Source organism: Humulus lupulus, chromosome 8 (assembly GCF_963169125.1).
Source record: "Humulus lupulus chromosome 8, drHumLupu1.1, whole genome shotgun sequence".
Taxonomy (NCBI): domain Eukaryota; kingdom Viridiplantae; phylum Streptophyta; class Magnoliopsida; order Rosales; family Cannabaceae; genus Humulus; species Humulus lupulus.
Genome location: NC_084800.1, coordinates 28,935,718 through 28,957,519, shown reverse-complemented (window position 1 = coordinate 28,957,519; position 21,802 = coordinate 28,935,718). Strand labels below are relative to the sequence as shown.

The 21,802-nt window shown below is 43.7% G+C and overlaps 1 protein-coding gene across 1 annotated transcript; it reads right to left on the bottom strand.

The window, feature by feature from the left end:
* Positions 1–717: 717 nt before the first annotated feature.
* Positions 718–19,607, bottom strand: LOC133796578 (UDP-glycosyltransferase 74F2-like). Its single transcript, XM_062234152.1, has 2 exons — positions 18,914–19,607; positions 718–1,994 (listed from the first exon to the last, which is right to left on the bottom strand). Exons 1-2 carry the CDS (start codon positions 19,556–19,558, stop codon positions 1,254–1,256), a joined length of 1,386 nt encoding a protein of 461 aa, XP_062090136.1. The 5' UTR covers positions 19,559–19,607; the 3' UTR covers positions 718–1,253.
* Between the last annotated feature and the right edge of the window lie 2,195 nt (positions 19,608–21,802).

Here is a 21,802-nt window from a genome sequence, read left to right as displayed (position 1 = left end):
AAACATGTTATTATTTAAGTTTTGATTAATTTCACTCCTTATTTCTTTTTTATTTTTCTATAGTAATTTTTATGATATTTTCACAACTACTCTTTTAAATACTATTATTGCCTTTTTTTTTTTTACAAAACTACTGTTATTGGCTTTTGTGTCTACATTTTAGCACTAAAAAAAGCCATAAATTTTTTTTTTTTACCACAAAATTATGGTATAAAAGAAAAAAAAATAGAATTAGTTTAATTAAATGACAATAACATTTATATAAAAAAAACGAGCCACGGTGTATATAAAAGAAATGAAATTATAATTGGTTTAATTAAATGATAATAATATTTATATAAAAGAAATAGCTACTGTAAATATATAAAAAAAATTGAGTAAGTTATATATCAACACGTTAAAAAAATGAGTAATTAACAAAAATTAAATAAACCCAAATATTGTAATAATATATATTATATTATATATATCCTTGAGTTAAAAAAATAAAGGAAACAAAAAAATGTAGAAAATTATGAAAACAAAAATGGAATTGGTACAAATGCATTTTAGACGTGTATGCACATATCAACAAAAATAGAATAAGATAATGCATTAGTAAAGTAAGACATATAAACAAAAATAGTAAAAGTGATGGCTGTAATAAAAGTAATTGATTAAATGAATAAAGAAAAAAAAGGAAATAAAAAATTGGACAAAAAGTAACGGAGGATAACAAACGGCAATTGAGTGTTAGGTTTTATTGAAAAAATCATTAAATGATTTGTCACAAAATTATTGGTGGACACACAATAGAGGATCCTCGTCCCAATTAATTATATGCATACATATAAATTATTGGGGAATTCTCCTATGGGCTTCACTTTAAGTCCTATCGGTAGGACTCTCAGTATTCTCGACCCGTAAACAGTTTTCAACGCGATTTTTTAATGACCATATATATTGTAGCTATTTAGAGCATCATGCAAATTTTCAGAAAATTCCGAATAGTTTACAGTATCGAAAACTAAATTCAAATATGTTGTTACACACGTAACTAATTTTTTTTATGCGCGTGGAAAGAACATGTTTGAACATAGTTTTCAATACTGTAAACTATTATAATTTTTTTGAAAATTTGTAGGGTGCTCCAAATAGCTACAATATACACGGTCATAAAAAAATCGCACCGAAAACTGTTCACGGGTCGAGAAACACTGAGAGCCCCACCGATAGTACTTAAATGAAGATCCTTAAGAAGAATTTTTCATAAATTATTTTGTAAAATTATTATCAAGAAGTTTTGATACTAATTGGCAAATGTTTGTGTGGGAGCTGCCACCTTCAGTGATGGCTTGCAAAGCCACATTCCTCCACTTCTTGGCATTGTGTCTCAATTGTGAGCTTGTCTCCCCCTCCATCACTTCCCTTATGCAATTCTCAACCTCATTCCTTCCCACAATCCCATTCTCATCAACCTTCACTCTCACCCCGACCTTCCACATGTCCTCAATGAGCTTGGCATCGGTGGGCTGGTCCGTCCACTGGGGCATTCCCACCATTGGCACTCCCAAGCTCAGCGCCTCAACCGTCGAGTTCCAGCCGCCGTGGGTGAAAAAGCATCCCACAGCCCCATGCGACAGGATCTCCATCTGGGGACCCCAATTCAGTATTAGTCCTCTGTCACCTATTTCTTCTGCGAACTTGGGAGGAAGTGTTGCCCGTTCCTTTGAAGTCCTAACAACCCACAAGAAGTTGAAAGTGGTAGCTTTGAGCCCCAACGCCAGCTCCTCCATTTGGCTGGCACTCAAATTGGCCATGCTTCCGAAGGCCACGTACACAACTGACTGTGCTGGTTTTGTGTCGAGCCATTGTATGATGGGAGCAGACGAGTCTGGTTCGAACAGATCGTATCCATATTCCTTGTCTTCTTCGAAGCTTTTGTCTAGGTAGAACAGTGGTACTGTTGGGCCTATTGTAAGCACAGGACAAACCTTTGACATAGAATCCACCACCTGTTATAAGCACAACAACATTATTTATTATTATATATGATGATATGATCATCACTAAGAGAGAATATATATATATATATATAAATATTTATATAATATAATACATATAAACGTATAAGCCAAACCTAGACCGACTCCACCACCTGTACACACACTACATATACATCCTTGTCAAAATGGATTATTCTTTCAAGTCATTCTTCACACCAACTCTTTTCTAAAACAGGCTCTGACAATTTAGATAGCTCATGAAAATTTAAAATAATTGATCAAAATATTCAGCCAGTTGTAAAAAATTATCAAAATTAAACTAGAGTAAAAAATTATTTAAAAAGAAAAGTTATTCTCACCAATTGCTATAGGAGTATTTGCGGCATAAATACTCAAATTTTACCCTTGTTATAGTTAAAAATTTAATTTTTTATTTTTACGGCAAAAATATACAATATTTAATTGTAATAGACAAAATCTATCCACTTGATAAAAAAAGTCCAACAAGCAGTCAGATTAGCATTTTGGCCCAATAAACCAGCCTCACTAGCCAATAAAGCCCAAACCCATGTGAATAGGCTTGCATATACAATGAACCGTCCAAAATGCCCAAAACCATACCCGGACCCTAATCCGGATACGCTTAGTCAGCTAGGGACCTTGAAACAGTCAAGTCTCACACCACATTTGCCGAGAATTTCGAAAAGAAACCACTTGGAGCGAGTCAGACGAATTAGGAAGACGGAGGAACAACGGTAGAGAAAAAGAATAATAAATAAGACCCTCAAGGGTTGAGGACGGGACATCGGATAACCATTTTACTTTACTTTACTTTCTTACTGAAACAAAGTACTACTCTCTCTAGGCGATCCAATCGAGCAAGTTGAATTAGTCAGCCTGGTCTGACCCAACCAGACTTGACCCGATTGTTGAATTCCGCCGTCGTCTCTGTCGTCACTTTGACCATCCTACTACTCATCCACCCATCAATACATTGTTATTTTCATTATAATTTTATTATTTTCAATTAGCTCTCATTACAACCCGACTAACTTGAGCTTCGAAGTCCATTTGGCTGACACTCCACCGGTGCTCCCAATTGAACTATCGTCTCTCTCTCTTTGTTCTTGACAGGTTGCTGGTGCCTATCTAATCAATTGTAGGAAATAATCTCTACATCAATATATGTTAAAGAAAATGTTGACGCGGTTCTTCGCCAACAGGTAATTAAGGAAAGAAGAGAAAGGGATTAGTGCTTAGGTTGAACCGAAATAGATAAATGATCTTAGAAAATGAAATGGTGACTCAAAATACGTTTTTTAAGTGGTTCAAAGGTTAAAATCTTTCTACTCCACTAGTCAGTATTATTGCTATATACTGGGTATTTGATTACATGGTATTTCTTACAATTGAGAATCCAACCTCCATTAACTCCCAAGGTCTCCATATTTATAGGAGAAGGCACCTGGGAGTTGGTAAGAAGGTCATCCCGTGACCTTCTTACCTATCATGTCAACTCTGTGACATTCATGATTAATTCCTAAACCTGACACATAAGTGTGATCAAATCAATAGGTAAGGGGATAATGGGCCGCACGGCCCAACCCAATCGTGGGTGTCTGAATACGCACGTTCCTGCTGCGTGTCCGAGAAGTCAGGGGTATATCAAACACGTGATGTCTGATATATGCACGTTTACCTTGCGTTGCTGACTTTATAAAAGGTCACAGCCTCCAACTCCAGCTCGTATCATGAGCTGGATGCTTACCTCGACCTGCGGCCTTCAGAGTCCAGACTCAGTCCTTGAGCAATCTTGGCGAACCCTTAGGTTACCTCGAGCTAAGGAGGTAGGACCTTACGATGGCAGCTCTGGTCTTGGAGACGTCCACGTGGTAGTCATGATTAGGCCGTATCTCAGCTTGCTAATCAGCCCGTGGGAAAATCAGGGCGTACATCTGCCCCCCAAGCCTCTGCTCGTGGTACACGACGTCGTGTAGGGCCACAGTAGGGGCTTTTAGGCTTCCCCATGAATTCTTCATATTCCACATTCTACGCAGGCGCCGAATACGTGGAACATCGTGGTTGGTGACGGTACGTATTTCGAGAACCGCATTAAATGGCCTAGCCTATGCCCAGCCGTCGTTTCATCTTTCGAGTGGAGGGCCTTGGATCCCACATCAGGGCAATCCAACGGCCCTCTTCACGTGACCTTTCACGCATATAAAAAGGGGTGGCCACCTTACGCATGGGCCACCCGTTCATTCGAAATTTTCCAAAATTTTCTCTTCTTCTTGCTCTCAAAAATCCCCCATTTTCCTCTTCCCAGTTACCACCTTCGGCGTTCCAGAAACTCAGGTGCAAGGACTCCTTCGAAGCCTTGAAACTAACTATTCCGACAAAGTCCCAACCCAAGCGATTCCTTCATCCACTTCCCAGCCAAACATTCTGTAAGTCTCCTGACTATGCATGTTTTGAAATTATTTTCACTGTAGCTTAGGTAAATATTTACTGTAGCCGCATGCAAGGGTTTGCTGGGTTTTGTGGGAATGAAGGGTGAAAGCCTTTTAGGTTAGGGTATTGTTTGTAGTAGGAAGTCGTTTAGGAGTATGGTTTACAAGATGCATTTTCTGGGGAAAATTTCTGGGTAGGATTTTTGGGACATTAGTTCAAAATATCCAGTATTTTGGGTGCAAAACTGGGTAGCTTAGGGGACACGCTTCACAGGCGGTTTTGCCTTTCTTGCCTATTGGAACTTTCCCTCCAAGGCAAAATTTTAACCTGACTGTAATGCCCCGAATTCTCCGATATGTTTAACGACGTGAATAGTAGGCCGGGAGGGCCATACTTGCTTAATTATGTTATTAATTGATAAAATGCATGTATATGTTGATTATATTAAGATATGATGTGAAATGCATGCATGTGAGTCCATGTTTTTAACTACAGGGGTGTGATGGTAATTTGGCCCGTTGAGGGTAAATTGATTACTTGTTCGCATGTTGGTGATATAATTTGAGATCACATTATGATGTCGGTTTGTTCGAGCTATTCGGCATGAGACGATCTTTAAGTATTAAAGTAGCGGTTTAGCCATAACGGGATTAAGATCGAGGCTCGGGGTGAGTCTCGGGATGTTTTAATGATTAGAACGTTGCCAGGAGTAAAAAGGGTAACGGGATATGAATTATTGGTGTTTGGGAATTTTGAGAATAGCGGGAATTGGGGAGCGTTAATTATGATTAATGAAATAGGTGAAAGATGACGATTTTACCCTTGGGGAGACATTAGAAGCTTTTGATGACCTAGGGGTATTAAGGTCTTTTTGCTTGGGTTATATATGTTTCAAGTGGTTGTAGAAAGTTGTAGAACAAAAACAGAGCAGCTTCATCACCTTCCCGTACATCCATTTCCTCTCTATCTTTCTTTGAGGTTTTTGGTCCCAAGTTGAGGTAGCAAGCTAGGAATCAAAGCTTGGAGGTTGTGAACTTAGTTCATCATCTTAAGAGGGTTCAAAACCAGTTGGAGGTAAGGAATTGTCCATGAATTTCAGGTGTACTCTGTTTTTCCTTTTTGTTTTCAGCTCTAGAACTTGATGTGGAAAGTTGGAATCAAGGGGAGTTTTTGGTGTGTGTGTGATTGGGTTTTGGTGAGGAGGTGATGTAGGTGAGGTTTAGGGGTTGAATTAGATGTTTTGGTGAGGTTTGGGATGTGTTTGGAAGGTTGGTTTTAAGAGGAATCGCAGGAGTGGAGTTTCAGTGCAGCTGCTAGTCTGAAGCTGGCGCCCCAGCGCCAGCCCTAGCGCCCCAGCGCTACTCAGGGTAGGGAGCAGCCCTCTCTGTTTCTGGGACAGCGCCCCAGCACTGGTGGGTGGCGCCTAGGCGCTAGGCCAGTTTCAGGAAGTGTTGATTTTAGGGTTCGGGATGGTTTTTAAGGCTCGGGGGTTGGTTCCTTTGCTCATTTTGAGTAGTTTGAGAGTCCCGAGAGTGGGGGATTGGTCCCGAGAGTGTGGTTTAGTTTGTAAACCATTCATTGATTTGTTTTATTAATGGTTTCTAATTGGCTATGATTAGGTAACCGCTAAGGAGTTTAAAGGTTGATCGTTCTCAGGGTCGTTCTTTAATTCGTTCTTGCTCGAACCAAAGGTAAGAAAACTGCACCCCAGTTATGACATGCGTGGACATTCATGAAGCATGTTGATTGTGAGAATATGGACATGGACTGAATATAGAATGCTTATCATATGTTGCTCATTTGTGCATGGTACTGACTTATTAGTCAGGTTTGGCAAGGGTGCTAGTATCAACTGTGAAGCTGTGACTTATTAGTCAGGTTCGGCGGTGGTACTGGGCACTGATCATGTTGAGCTGACTTATTAGTCAGGACGGCCTTAGCGTGTGTCACGCAAGCCAACAAGATTTGATCAAATCAATTATTAGCATTGAATGGCTCAGAGAGCATTAATGCCAGACCGACCCCGAGGGTCGATGAATGAATTAAGCGCTTGGAGGCTGGTGGCTTACTTAGCAGCCACTCTCCCACCTGAATTAGTGACATGCATGGCAGTCACTCAGTACGGTTACCAGAACCTGTTGAAGGCTAGTGGCTTATCTATCAGCCACTCTTCCATCTGAAATAGTGACTTGCTTGTCAGTCACTTAGTGTGGTTTATTAGGACCTCATGTGGTGTTTACTCATTTGTTTGAAAGCTTTAAGCTCAGTGTGATTATAATGATAATCACTTGATAATGTTTATATAAAGTGTTATGTTTTCTTGCTGGGCCTTGGCTCATGGGTGCTATGTGGTGTAGGTAAAGGGAAAGAGAAGCTCACCTAGCCTTGAGTGGAGAGCTGATGTGGTGGTGTGTACATATGCAGCCGCTTGACCACCACGGTCAAGATGTTCTCAGAGGAACTAGGAGGTTTACCCTATTTTTGCCGCTTAGGTCGGCGGGATTGTAACTTTACAACAGTAGTGACCATTTTGTACTGAGAACAGCTTGTAAACGTTTTGTTTGGCTCTGCAGAGCAGTTTGTAATAAAATATCCATTTCCTTTTTATTGGTTTTATACCTTAACCTGTTAATTACACTTAGATCACGTTTTTGACCAAAGGACTCAGGTAATGAGTCAAATTTCTGGTCCACCGTTCACCGTAACTGTTCTAGGGTAGCCAGGGTGTTACACTGACCCTCCTAACACACGAATTCTGAGTAATCGGGGATCTGTTGGGAGCACAGGCGCGTGTTCATAGAACCGCGTGGTCTCACTCTCCACGAGCTGGGCTTACCTCAGCTCGTGCAAAGAACATTTGATTTTTCCTCATGCTCAGGTCGCCTTTTCTAAAATCTTTTCTTTTGTTCGCTATGCGACCAGATGGCACCGAAGAAGAATGTCCCAAAAAGGACCGCCGGCAGCACGGCCTCCCAGCAAGACAAAGGAAAGGCAGTGATGGCCGAATCCCCAATCCCCCACTTCGGGCCAGCGGTGGAACAGGAGCTCGAGGTGGCTCCTGATGCGTTCTTTGAGGCGGAGAGGATCGTCTCAAAGATTACCGACCACACGAAGGTCAACAAAATATTCCTCTCCCACAACATCGGGCTGGGGAGAGCATCAGTGATTGCCCGACCTCCCGCAGAGGGCGAGCGGAGCTGCGGGTCGCTTGACGAGGCATTCCCGGCCTGGAGCGACGAGCACTTTAAGGCGGGGGCCTTCCTCCCGTTGGATCAGTATTTTGCTGACTTCCTCAATTACGTGAAGTTGGCCCCATTCCATCTCCCCCCCAACTCTTATCGGCTGTTGGCGGGGTTAAAATATTTATTCTTGAAACAGGAGTGGGAGGTCCCCACTCCTGCAGATATTTTGTACTTTTTCTGCCTCAAGGCCAGCCCGGAGCAGCGGGGACGAGGCGAGGGGTTTTATTACCTAACCCGGTTCCCAAACACGGCTGCGGTCATCGAGCTGCCCAGCCACCCCAACGACTTCAAAGATCAATTCTTTATGTCGACGGGGTTCTGAAACTGCGAGCTCCACTACTTCAATCGTCCTTGTAAGTGCTCTTCAACCTTAGCTCGTAAGTTAAGTACCATTTAGCTCCTCCTGTATCCCTTTCTGACTTAGATTTATTCTGCAGCTATCTTCGCGAGGACAGAAAAATCTGTAACCCTCAGGGCCCAGTACGAGACACTGGCGGGCTTGCCCCCCAGTGAAAAGGATTACCGCGTGCTCGTGGCAGATGAGACGATGGTGGCCTGCAAGCTAATCTTCCTAAATCAGACTTTGAACCTGAGGCCCCGGGCGCTTCCCCTAGCTCGTGATACCAGACCTACCATCGAGGAGGAGGCCGCGGGGGAAGAAGAAGAGGATGAGGAGGACGAGGTTCCCCTCGTGAGGAACAGGAAGCGGGCGCTGGAGGTCTCCCAGAGAATAGACGAGGAGAGGATCCGGTCCGGAGCAGCCGCGGGTCCTTCTGGCCAAGGTAACCCTTACATGTTTACGAATTTAGATAGGGCCATTGCCGACCCCCGGCTAGCTAGGTTCAATCCCAGACAGCTCGTCCAACGTCACCGAAGTGATCCGGACCTGGATACAACCCTGCTCCACTGTGTCGACCAGCTCGTGCTGGATTACCAAGATAGCCGACCTAGGGGTACCGTAGTCGTAGATAACACCCTAGCCTTTAGGTCGATCTTATTTGAGGAGTATGTGACTAACCTTTGGTCATGGCCATCACTCCGGAGGGGTGCCGTAGCTCCAGGACTTAGGCAATATGTAGAAGAATCTAGCTCGGAACCAGAGTCAGATCCAGAACTTGCGCCAGCTCGGGAAATAATCGACTTAGATTCTCCCGCAGGAGCTCTGGGGCCGATGGTCGTAACCATAGGTTCTTCTTCTAGCTCGGGGGGTAGGATCCCTTTTAGTATATATATACTTGAATCTCTCTTTGCTTTTGTTTTTGAATGGCTGTTAACTTTTGTACTAACCATGTCTTTGCTTTGACAGAAGAGATGTCTCAGCCCGACGGGAGTCTGCAAGCTGCGTTCGCCGGGGGGGATCCCCTCAGCCGGGGCCTCTGGGCCAAAAATGAAGAAGCTCCGGACATCGAAAAAAGCCGCCGGAACCCCAACTAAGTCTCCTACAAAGGAGAAAGAGCAGCCCCCAACCGCCCAGGTCGTGGGAACTGTTCCTCTTGCTGCAAGGGGGGGCAACATGCCCCCACCCCCTCCGCGAGCTCCGGCCCCCGTCCGGGACGCAGGGGCGGAGCTCGAGGCTTCGGCGATTGTACCTTCCGAGGTGCGCATCCCAGTCAATCCCCAGGACCTGGAAAAGATTCTAGAGGCCTTCCGGGGAACGGTGTATGAGTCGGCGAACTACGCTGTCAGCCACATATACAAGTTCAACGAGAAAAAGCTCAGGGTCATCGAAACCAGGAGCCCGGTGGGCGTGCTGGAGTCTTCATTGGGCATGGCCCTAACGGTAAGCTAACCTCAACCTTTTATGGTTTTTGATTATTACACCTTGCCCTGTTTTTTCTTTCTTCCTTCTTTTTCCCTAAGGCAATTGCCTCTCCGCTTTCGCAAAGCGCCGTTGCCCTTCACCGGAGTATCGCCAGGACCAAGACTCAGCTCGAGGAGATGAGGAGCGAGCACCAGGCGGTTTTGGCCACCCACCAGACTTCTCTACAGATGGCTAAGGATGCCTTGGCGGCCTCGCAGGCCGAGCTGGAAGAGACTCGCCCAAAGCTTCAAGAGCTTGAGACCGCCCTCGCCACTACGCGGGCGGACCTAGATGCCGCGAAGGCGGAGGCCAAGGCCGCCCTGGCGGCCGAGCGGGCAACTTCAGATGTCGCCATGGAAGACATGTTCTACCATTGCTGGGCCTATAACCAGGACGCCGACTTCTCCTTCCTGGCAGCGGCCGTCTGGGAGCCCTTGCTGGAGAAGTTCAAAGCTCGCCTCGATAAAGAAGCGCCCTCCGAGGCTGGGGAAGGCTCCGGCGCAGCTGAGCAGGGCGAGACGGTGACCTCCAAGGGGCCAACTGACGGAGCTTAGGGCCTTCCTCTTTGTGCCCTTTTCTTTAATATTTTTAAATTTTTCTGTGTAACTTCTGCATGAGGTGCTTACACCTCGAGACAATTTTAACTATCAATTTTATTTTTAATTGATTTACTGCCCTTTGCCTCTACGCATTTTAGTTACTATTTTGAAAAACTTAGTTCGCGTTAATCTTTATCTATATCTCGAGCTCTTTAGGAAGAACAACGATCAACAGATTTAAATTAACTTCCAAGTTTTATGACCTGGTTATATCCAGGAACTTAATTTGAAAACTTAGTTCGTGTCAATTTTTATCAATATCTCGAGCTCTTTAGGAAGAACAATGATCAATAGATTTAAATCAACTTCTAAGTTTTATGACCTGGTTATATCCAGGAACTTAATTTGAAAACTTAGTTCGTGTCAATTTTTATCAATATCTCGAGCTCTTTAGGAAGAACAACGATCAATAGATTTAAATCAACTTCTAAGTTTTATGACCTGGTTATATCCAGGAACTTAATTTGAAAACTTAGTTCGTGTCAATTTTTATCAATATCTCGAGCTCTTTAGGAAGAACAATGATCAATCGATATGAATCAACTTCTAAGTTTTATGACTTGGTTAAATCCAGGATAGGACTTAGTTCGCGTTAATCCTTACCAATATCTCGCATTTTTTAAGAAAAACAATGATCAATCGATATGAATCAACTTCTAAGTCATTAAGCTGACCTGGTTATATTCAGGTACCATATGCCCCCCAAGTAACTAGGAAAGGTTTTTTCGTGGTTACTTTAGATTACACTTGAAAACATGTACAAATATAAACAAAAAGTTGATTCTCATTGCTTAATACATAAAAAAATGGCCTTTTAGGCCTTACAAGTGAATCACTGATAATATCTCTTCAAATGGATGGCGTTCCAAGTCCGTGGGACTACCCCTCCATCAAGACGAGCTAACTTATAAGTTCCCTCCTTAATGACCTCGATGACTTAATATGGTCCTTCCCAGTTCAGTCCCAAGACTCCTTCTTTGGGGTCTTTACTGGCCAAGAAAACTCTCCTGAGGACCAGGTCGCCAACGTTAAAGGCGCGATTTTTTACTTTTGAGTTGAAATAGCGGGTGATCTTCTGTTGATAATGGGCGAGCTGGAGCTGCGAATCTTCTCGCCTTCCATCAATCAAGTCTAAAGAGGTGCAAAGAAGCTCGTGGTTGCAATCCTGGTCATAAGACTGGACCCTATGTGAAAGCACCTTAATTTCCACGGGGAGGACTGCTTCACTCCCAAAGGTCAGGGAGAAAGGAGTATGACCCGTAGGAGTCCGATGCGAGGTCCGGTATGCCCAGAGAACCTGGGGGAGCTGTTCTGGCCAGACCCCCTTTGCTTCATCTAGTCTCTTCTTGAGGCTCTCCTTGAGAGTCTTGTTGACAGCCTCGACCTGGCCGTTCGCCTGAGGATAGGCCACGGAGGAGAAACTTTTCACAATTCCGTACCTTTCGCAAAATTCGATAAATAGGTCGCTGTCGAATTGAGTCCCATTGTCAGAAACGATCTTCTTGGGCAGCCCAAATCGGCAGATAATGCTCTTAACCACGAAGTCAAGGACTTTTTTGGAAGTTATCGTTGCCAGAGGTTCTGCCTCAGCCCACTTCTTAAAGTAGTCGATGGCTACCACAGCGTGACAGACCCCGCCTTTTCCAGTAGGGAGGGCGCCAACCAAGTCGATTCCCCAAACTGCAAACGGCCATGGGGACGAGATCATCTTCAGCTCGACTGGGGGAGCTCGGGCAACGGTGGAGAATCGCTGGCACTTGTCGCACTTCCTCACGTATGAGGTTGAGTCTTTGGACAGAGTTGGCCAGTAATAACCTTGCCTCAGGACCTTTAAAGTCAAGCTTTGCCCCCCAGTGTGATCCCCGCAAAAACCCTCATGCACCTCCTGCAGGATGGCATTTGCTTCGTCTGGAAGAACACATCGTAGGGAGTGCCCACGTCGGTATAACACCCCATCTACTATAGTGTACCTGGGAGCTTGATACAGAACTCGTCGCGCGTCATTACGCCCTTCAGGTAGCTTTCCCTCGACGAGATACTCAAGGATAGGAGTCATCCAGGTCGGCTTGGCGTCGATCATCTCGACCTCCGTCCTGGCTTCCTCTATACTTGGTTTCTCCAAGAATTCTATCGGCACTAACCCCAAGGTCTCCGTCTCCCTGGAGGTGGAGAGCTTGGCAAGAGCGTCTGCATTAGCGTTCTGTTCCCGAGGTATCTGCTCGATCGAGCCTCACCCGAATGCGCACAGCTCAACTTTTACCTTTGCTAGGTAGGCAGCCATCTTGGGTCCCCGTGCTTGATATTCGCCCAGAACCTGGTTTACCACGAGCTGGGAGTCACTGAAGCACTGGACGGACCTCGCCTTCAGCTCCTGGGCTATCCTCAGCCCGGCCAGCAAAGCTTCGTATTCGGCCTCGTTGTTGGAGGCCTTGAATCCGAACCTCAGCACCGAGTGGAATCTATGCCCTTCAGGGGATATCAAAATGATTCCAGCCCCGGAGCCGTTTTCGTTGGATGAACCATCCACGAATATCCTCCACAATGCCTGGGCCAAGGTGACCTGGGGTGAGTCTTCTGCAGGATCCTCCCGGAATCCTGTGCACTCGGCTACAAAATTGTCCAGGGCCTGACTCTTTATAGCAGTTCGCGGAGTGTACAGAATCTCGAACTGGCTGAGTTCAATTGCCCACTTTAACAAGCGTCCCGATGCTTCAGGTTTTTGCAAAACCTGCCTTAAAGGCTGATCGGTCATGACGTGTATTGAGTCAGACTGGAATTACGGCCTGAGCTTTCGCGAGGCCATGATAAGGAAGAACGCCAATTTCTCCATCAACGGGTACCGGGATTCAGCTCCGAGAAGTCTCTTGCTGATGTAGTAGACTGGCTTCTGAATCCGGTCTTCTTCCCGGACCAATACGGCACTGGCTGCATCCTCCGTGACAGCCAAGTAGAGAAAAAGAGGCTCTCCTGCTTTTGGTTTGGACAGTACGGGTGGCTCAGCCAGATGTGCCTTCAGGTGGAGGAAAGCGCTTTCGCACTCTTCTGTCCACTCGAACTTCTTATTTCCTCGGAGCAGGTTGTAGAACGGCAAACACTTATCGGTGGACTTGGAAATAAACCGATTAAGGGCTGCCACTCTTCCTGTCAAGCCTTGGACATCTTTGCGCGACCTGGGTGAGGGAAGCTCGAGCAACGATCTGATCTTGTCGGGGTTTGCCTCGATTCCTCGGGTATTGATGATGAAACCCAGGAATTTTCCCGACGCGACTCCAAAAGTGCACTTCTGCGGATTTAGCCTCATTCCATACTCCCGTAGTATCTTGAAGCATTCCTCCAGGTCGGAAACATGGTTATCGGCAGTCTTTGACTTGACTAGCATGTCGTCAACGTACACTTCCATGTTTTTTCCAATCTGGTCTGCGAACATTCTATTCACCAACCTTTGATACGTAGCTCTGGCGTTCTTCAACCCAAAGAGCATGACCTTGTAACAATAAACGTTAGTCGGGGTCATGAAACTAGTGTGCTCCTGGTCCGCCAGATTCATGGCGATCTGATTGTGGCCTGAGTACGCGTCCATAAAGGACATGAGCTCATGCCCCGCCGTGGCATCCACCAACTGGTCAATCCTTGGCAATGGAAAACAATCCTTGGGGCAGGCTTTATTCAGGTCGGAGAAGTCGATGCAGGTCCGCCATTTCCCGTTGGGCTTCGGGACCAGCACGGGGTTGGCGACCTAAATCGGAAACTTGGCTTCACGAATAAAACCACATTTTTTTAGCCGGGCTACTTCTTCCTCTAAGGCTTCAGCCCGGGTTGTTCCTAGGCGTCTCTGCTTCTGGGACTTTGCAGGAATGCTTTTATCCAGATGAAGTGTGTGCATGATGACACTCGGGTTGATTCCCACCATGTCCTCGTGTAACCATGCAAACACATCCAAGTTATCCCGCAGAAATCTGATCAGCTCCGCCTTCCTCTCCCTGCAGAGGTTTTTTCCGAGCTTGACCATCCGTGATGGGTTCTGCGGATCAATGTTTACTTCCTTGAGCTCCTCAATAGCTTGGAGCTCGGATATGTCCTCGCCTATTCAGGGGTCAATATCCTCACTTAAGATGATATTTTCCCCTTCGGCGCTTTGAGGTTTTTCAATCTCAGGATCAGCTAAGGGTTCCTGAGATTCCTCCTCACCACCTTGGATGACCATTGCCAGCTGCCCGGGTTTAGATTTTCCCTTCATGGAAATGTTGTAGCATTCCCTGGCAGCGAGTTGATCGCCACGAATAGTGCATATTCCCGTGGAAGTAGGGAATTTCATCGCGAGGTGGCAAATGGAAGTGACGGCCTCAAAAGCTATGAGCGTAGGTCGTCCCAAAATTGCGTTGTATGCAGTGGAGCAGTTGATGACCATGAACTCGAGGAGTTTTGAGACTGTCCGAGGTCCTTCTCCTAGGGTGATCACCAGCTCGATCGTCCCTATGGCCGCTGATCCTTCTCCCGAAAAACCATACAGCATCATGGAGGTCGCCTTCAGATCGGCGACAGTCAAACCCATCTTTTCTAAAGTGGACCGGAATAAGAGGTTCACCGAGCTCCCATTGTCGATCAGCACCCTCCTAACCCTCCGATTGGCGAGTTGAACTACTACGACTAGAGGGTCATTGTGCGGGAACTGGACATGGCCCGCATCATCTTCTGTAAAAATGATTGGTTGCTTCTCCAATCGTTGTTGCTTTGGCAGGCGCTGCTCCAGGACGAACTCTTCTCCATTGTGCGCCTTAAGTTCGTTCATGTACCTCTTCTGGGCACCCCTGCTCGTGACAGCCATATGCGGACCTCCAGAGATGGTGGATATCTCCCCTCCTACCACGGGAGGGGGGACGTCCTGATCTATCCGAGACCCGGGCTGACTGGCCGGGACTTCCGGAGCAGGTCGACTTGCCGGAACCCTGTTTCGCGCGTACTGAGCCAAGGGGCTGGCTCGGATGAGAGTCTTGATCTCATCTTTTAGATGCCTACAATCATCAGCATTGTGGCCAACACCATTGTGAAAACGACAAAACTTGGAGGTGTCTCTCTTCCCCTTCTGGTGCTTCAATGGCTCCGGCCTCTTCCAGGGGAGGCGAGTAGAGTTAGCTAGGAAGATATTCTCCCTAGACTGGGTGAGCTCTGTATAAGTCACGTAGACGGGCTTGAACTTGTCTACGGATTTATTCTTCTTTTGGCCGTGCTGGCTGCCTTCACCATTCCCCTTTCTTTTGCCTCCACCGAGCTGGTTGTTCTGTGTGACATTTTGGGTCGGTGCCACGACCTCCGTCCCCACTCCAGCGGGCTGATCAGGGACCTGGCTGGTTCCTGCAGCTGAGGCTTCGGCTTCCTCCAAGTTGATCCATTCCTGGGCCCTGTTGAGGAATTCGTTAACCGAGCTGACTCCCTTTCTTTGAATATCTTTCCAGAGTTCCCCTCCGATGAGGATTCCAGTTCTCATGGCCATGAGCTTGGAGCTATCATCCGCGTCTCTGGCCCGAGCAGCGACGTTTGCAAACCTGCTCAGGTAGGCCTTCAGAGTTTCGCCGGGTTGCTACCTCACGTTAGCCAGAGAGTCGACCTGGACGCGGGCAGCCTGGGAGGCTCGGAATGCCCTTTTGAAGTCTGCCGAGAAGGTTTTCCAGGAGCTGATTGACTGTTTTTTGCCTTGCTTGAACCACTGTTTGGCTGGTCCAGTCAGTGTGGAAGGAAAGATTAAACACCTCAGCTCGGGGCCAATGTTATGGGCCATCATTAGGGTGTTGAACATCCCCAGATGATCCGACGGATCTCCGTCCCCATTGAACTTAGATAGGTGCGGCATGCAGAAACCAGGTGGGTAAGCCGTTGCTGCTATGCTGGGGGCGAAGAGCTCCATCTCGTCCCCTGAATCATATTTATCTTTTTCTTTCTCCGACAGGAGCTTCCTCATCAGCTCCTCCATCTGGGCCAGGTGCTCGAGGGTTCGGTCCTGATGTCCTTGGTTATTCCGGGGCTGCTCAACAGCTCCGAATCCATTGTACATATTAGGCGGGTTATTGCCCCTCCTATCTTGAGATAGGTTATTTGGGGCATTCCCGCCATTACATACTTCGGACAGAGCCCCCCCTGAGCGAGCATGGCTGTCTCCTCCTGCTGGCTCCCCTCTATGAGAGTTAAGGCGATCTCGCAGGTCGCCCCCCTAGGTGGCTTGTGGACTTTGTGCCGAGCTCAGGCGCTGGCGTAGGTCTCCGCCAGAAAGGTCACTCCGACGACTGCCGCTCCAGTAGCTCCTGTTATATAGGCTCGGAGTTCGCCTTTGGTGGTGAGGACCTGGGCTTTCCCTCGGCGCTCTGCTATGTCGGAGAGGTCCGACTGATGGCAGGCCTCTCCTACTACTTCCATAGGTCGGAATATCTCGGACGGGCAGAGGAGGAGATTGATATCTGATCAGAGATGGAGGATGCCTGACCGGAGAGGCGATCCTAGTTCCATCGGGACGGATCAAATTAGGTGGGGGCCTCTCGGCCCTGCCAACCTGCGGGTCCCGCGCCTGGCGATCTGGACGAGGCGCAGGACGGCTGTTGGGGACGGGCTGACGTTGTGAGCCCTCCCCGGACCTCCTTCCAGAATTTCTTCGATCTGCCCTGGGCGCGCTCGAGGCTGGTTGGGAGCTAGGAGTCGAAGTTCTGACCGAACGGCTGTACTGCTGTTGTTCGGCTCTAGGCATTTCTCCGAAGTTTGCTTCTCGATGGTGCGATGAAGGAGTGGAGTTGGCTGTCGGAAGTCTGTCCGAGCGGCTATGCCTGGACCGGTTACCGCGGCGAGACTTAGGAGCCTCGCCTTGCCTCTCTTCGACGTTAGCGTCAGTTGTGAGAGGGGGTAGTCAGGCCAGCACATCCTTGATCTGTTGGTTAGCTATTGCTAGCTGGCTCCTCAGCTGAGCATTCTCCATCTCCACCGCAGTATAATAACATGGGTTCGGATTAGGTGGCCGGGGCGCTGAACTTCCGGTGTCGTCTTGGCCCGCCGGCTGCTTGCCGGGCCGCTGTTGGGTTTCAGGAATTTGTTCACCAGGGATGGCAGTATGATGAGCCTCCTGCCCATCATGCTGTTCCGTCTCATTACCGTGCCTGGATCGAGTAGTCACCATAGTGGGATGTTTGCGACAGCACTAATCGAACTTGCTCTCAATGAAAGCACCAAACTGTTGACGCGGTTCTTCGCCAACAGGTAATTAAGGAAAGAAGAGAAAGGGATTAATGCTTAGGTTGAACCGAAATAGATAAATGATCTTAGAAAATGAAATGGTGACTCAAAATACGTTTTTTAAGTGGTTCAAAGGTTAAAATCCTTCTACTCCACTAGTCAGTATTATTGCTATATACTGGGTATTTGATTACATGGTATTTCTTACAATTGAGAATCCAACCTCCATTAACTCCCAAGGTCTCCATATTTATAGGAGAAGGCACCTGGGAGTTGGTAAGAAGGTCATCCCGTGACCTTCTTACCTATCATGTCAACTCTGTGACATTCATGATTAATTCCTAAACTTGACACATAAGTGTGGTCAAATCAATAGGTAAGGGGATAATGGGCCGCACGGCCCAACCCAATCGTGGGTGTCTGAATACGCACGTTCCTGCTGCGTGTCCGAGAAGTCAGGGATATATTAGACACGTGATGTCTGATATATGCACGTTTACCTTACGTGGCTGACTTTATAAAAGGTCACAGCCTCCAACTCCAGCTCGTATCACGAGCTCGATGCTTACCTCGACCTGCGGCCTTCAGAGTCCAGACTCAGTCCTTGAGCAATCTTGGCGAACCCTTAGGTTACCTCGAGCTAAGGAGGTAGGACCTTACGATGGCAGCTCCGGTCTTGGAGACGTCCACGTGGTAGTCATGATTAGGCCGTATCTCAGCTTGCTAATCAGCCCGTGGGAAAATCAGGGCGTACAGATAAATATCTAAAAAAAATTTGCAAAAATACCTAAAGTTGTTAAAACATTACTTTTGTCAGTACCTCCTATGTTGGAACTGTTAAATATATTGACTAAGCAAACATTTGTCACTCTATAATAGGTCTATTTCATATTTATTTTAAAAAAAATATTTTAAATTAGAAAAATGAATTGAAAAAGCATTTTAAATTAATACAAATTTAAAAAATACATGTTTTGATCACAAAAATACCTAAATTACAAGGTGATACATATTTGGTGAGTAAACACTTAACAACTTCAACAGAGGAGTATTGAAAAAATTAATGTTTTAAAAATTTTAGGTATTTTTACCGCAAACAAAATAATTAGATATTTATTATTAACATATATTGAATATTGAATATTTTTGGCATAAAAATAAAAAAATTAAGTATTTAACTATAGTAAGTGTAAAATATTAAGTTATGCTTCAAATATTCTATTATATTACTATGATCATGACAAATTTGACAAAATAAAACTTTTAATGATGTTATTTTACAAAATGATCATCTTGTTTTAATAATTCTTTCAAATAAAAGTATTATACCCGACACATTTGACCCTCCGTTGAATTGACCTAATATCTTGTTTATAAATTTACTGGGTACCTTGTTTAGAAGTAAAAAAAAAAAGTCTTATTTAATTACAAAATGATATTAAAAAACAAATGTTACTTTCACCCATTATCCTAAGAGAAATGCTTTTAGTTATTATTGGTGCTCAACACCAGAATGTGTTTTAATCATGAAATCCCATATCAAGTCTCACGCTAACCAATAAATAGTAATTAAGGTGTCACTCTTATTCTAAATGCAAATAGTATATGTATAAACGTATAAACCTGTTGTTCAAACTCGTAGACAGAGTTGACGAGGACAAAGTTAGCTTGATGGACGTTAGATAACTGGCTCAACACCAATCGAAAGTAAGCCGGATAAGAACCGGGGACGCCGACGAAGGAAGGCATGTCGCGGTGGGAGGAGAGGAATTGCAGTCCTTGGACGGAGACGGGGAAGGAGGGAATGGGGAGCTTCAACAATCCATGGTGGATACAGTAGTAGATGTAGTTACAAGTGGAGGCCTGGGTGAAGAAGGGTCCTCCAGGTAAGCCGAACTTGTTGGCCACATCCAGAGCCCAAGAAAGGAAGGAGTCGTAGATGACACAGTGGACGGGGTTGGAGGAGTGTTGATGCCTTTGGATGAGGTCGGCCAGGGTGTTGGAGCCAGCAGTTTGAAGGCGGGCCAGGTAGTCATCGACGCCGGAGGACTCCTCGTAGCCGGCGGTGTCGAAGCCGTCGGATATGGTGTCGAGGTGAATGGAGGGGGGGAGTTTAGGAGTGAAGGTGTTGAGGATGAAGAGAGTGGTGGCAAAGGTGACAGTGAGACCATGGGAAACAAGTCTCTTGCAGAGCTGAAGCAAAGGGTTGATGTGGCCTTGACTTGGATAGGGAACCACTAGGACATGAGGACGATGAGCTGCGGCCATGGATGTTTTGTAATATATGTTATTGTAATATGAATGATTCTCTCTCCCCCTTATCTTAGATACTTATTTCCCTTGTATGGTCAAAAACGTCATAAATTAAATCATTTATTTATTAGAATTGACCACGGGCAACACCGGTCTCGGAAAAAAAATCTGCTGTCCCCAATTTCTTATTTCCTCCATGTCCCACTAATTATTTTAAGACACATCATCTATTTATTTAATATATATTTAAATTATTTACAACTTTCTCTTTTTCCAACTATATTAACACTATAAATAGATGATGTGCCTTAAAATAATTGATGGAACATAAACAGAGTAAAAAATTGGGGACAGCAAATTTTTGTTCTCTTTATTGGTGCAATACAATGTAACATCTCGCTTATTAAAAAAAATCTGCCGTCCCATTATGCTGTCTCAATTACGATACTTTGTCTAATTTAATTAATTATTAATAAAATTATTTGACAATGTTAAAATAAATTAATTTTGTTTTCAATTCTCTCTCTTTAGTAAATGCTAAATTCTCTCTAAAACAAGTAATAATAATATCAATTTATTTTTTTTTAAAAATAATCTCAATTTAAATTTAACAATAATATTCATCAGTTTAATACAAAATTAGTTGAAAATCTTTATTAAAATTTAATCTCAATTAATTAAAAGACTCATTTTTTTAGAAATGTTAAACGACAAACTTTTTTTAAAATATTTTTGCTCTCAACGTTAAAGGCAATAAAATACATAACATTTCTTTATACAATCAAATATTAATGTTACTTTAAATTAAAAAAAAATACAAATATTAGTTCCATTTAAATTAGAGGAATAACTATTCTTATTCAAATTAAGGTTATACAATCAAATTTTCATTCTCCTATTATTTTGCATAAGAAAACGCTCTCTTTTTTTCTTAGCTCCTAGTTTATTATAGAAGAATACATGTAAGTGCCATTTTTTTTTTGAAAAAAAATCACACATAGTTATGTTATGTTGGTAATGACTTATGATCAGATTTTAACTTTTATAAAGAGCATTAAAAAAATTAGACTTTTAATTAATTGAGATTAAATTTTAATAAGGATTTTTAACAAATGTCACAAAAAAAGGACTTTTAATTAATTGAGATTAAATTTTAATAGGAATTTTCAACTAATTTCATATTAAACTAATGGATATTATTGTTAAATTTAAATTGAGATTATTTTTCTTTTAAAAATAAATTGATATTATTATTACTTTTATTGGAGAGAGAATTTAGCACTAATTGAAGAGAGAGAATTGAAAACAACGTTAATTTATTTTAACATTGTCAAATAATTTTATTAATAATTAATTAAATTAGATGAAGTGTCTAAAATTAATTAATGGGACAGAGTTGGGATAGTATAATGGGGATAACAGATTTTTTTTCCCTCGCTTATTTCATTTTGATACATATAATAGGATTTCGTTAACCAATTATGGTGCCACCTTATGTTAACCAATTATGGAGTGCCACCTTATGTGGTATTAGACAGCTTAAAATGTCAAATATCAACCCTCTTTATTTATAATGGATTAGTTCCAAAGCAAATCAAGTCAAGTACTTATTTACCCAGCTTTACCAATTGTATCACTTACTTACCCAAACTTTACCACTTGTTTGACTCGGTCCTCAATATTTTTTTGTAACAATTAGATCTCAAACTTTATATTTTGACTCACATAGGTCCCAATGTTATATTTTATTAAATAAAATTTAATTTATAAGATTAATTATTACCAAATATATTACTTTAGTAAATTGACATAAATATTCTTATTAAATATTAAAAATTTATTTTCTATTATACTTCTAAAATATTTAATATCACTTATAAATTAATTAGTTTACATTTTATACATACTTTAAATTTTAGAAGCATTAAATTTATTAAGGTACGTCTATCTATAACTTCATTTGTTTTCTCACTACACACATTTCTATTAAACTCATCATTTTTTATCACTATACACACTTCTATTAAACTCATCATTTTTTTCTCACTACACACTTAATTTTTTTTTATGTGTTGAAAGAATTTTTTAACAATTTATGAGGAGAATTTTTAACACATGTTACGATTATGACTGGTTTAGATATTTTTGTTTGAATCTTATTTGTTTCCAGACTTGGCTAAGTAACTGGTTACCATCACAATTGGTTCTTTTTTTTCATATCTATTTTTTTTAGACTTAGTTGTAACAAGTTATTACATT

Bases quoted from the DNA above. Each gene is read 5' to 3' on its own strand.
- LOC133796578 (XM_062234152.1), bottom strand. From the start codon at position 19,558: ATGGCCGCAGCTCATCGTCCTCATGTCCTAGTGGTTCCCTATCCAAGT. The intron at 1,995-18,913 runs GTTTATACGTTT...TGCTTATAACAG, and splicing joins TCTACGAGTTTGAACAACAG to GTGGTGGATTCTATGTCAAA.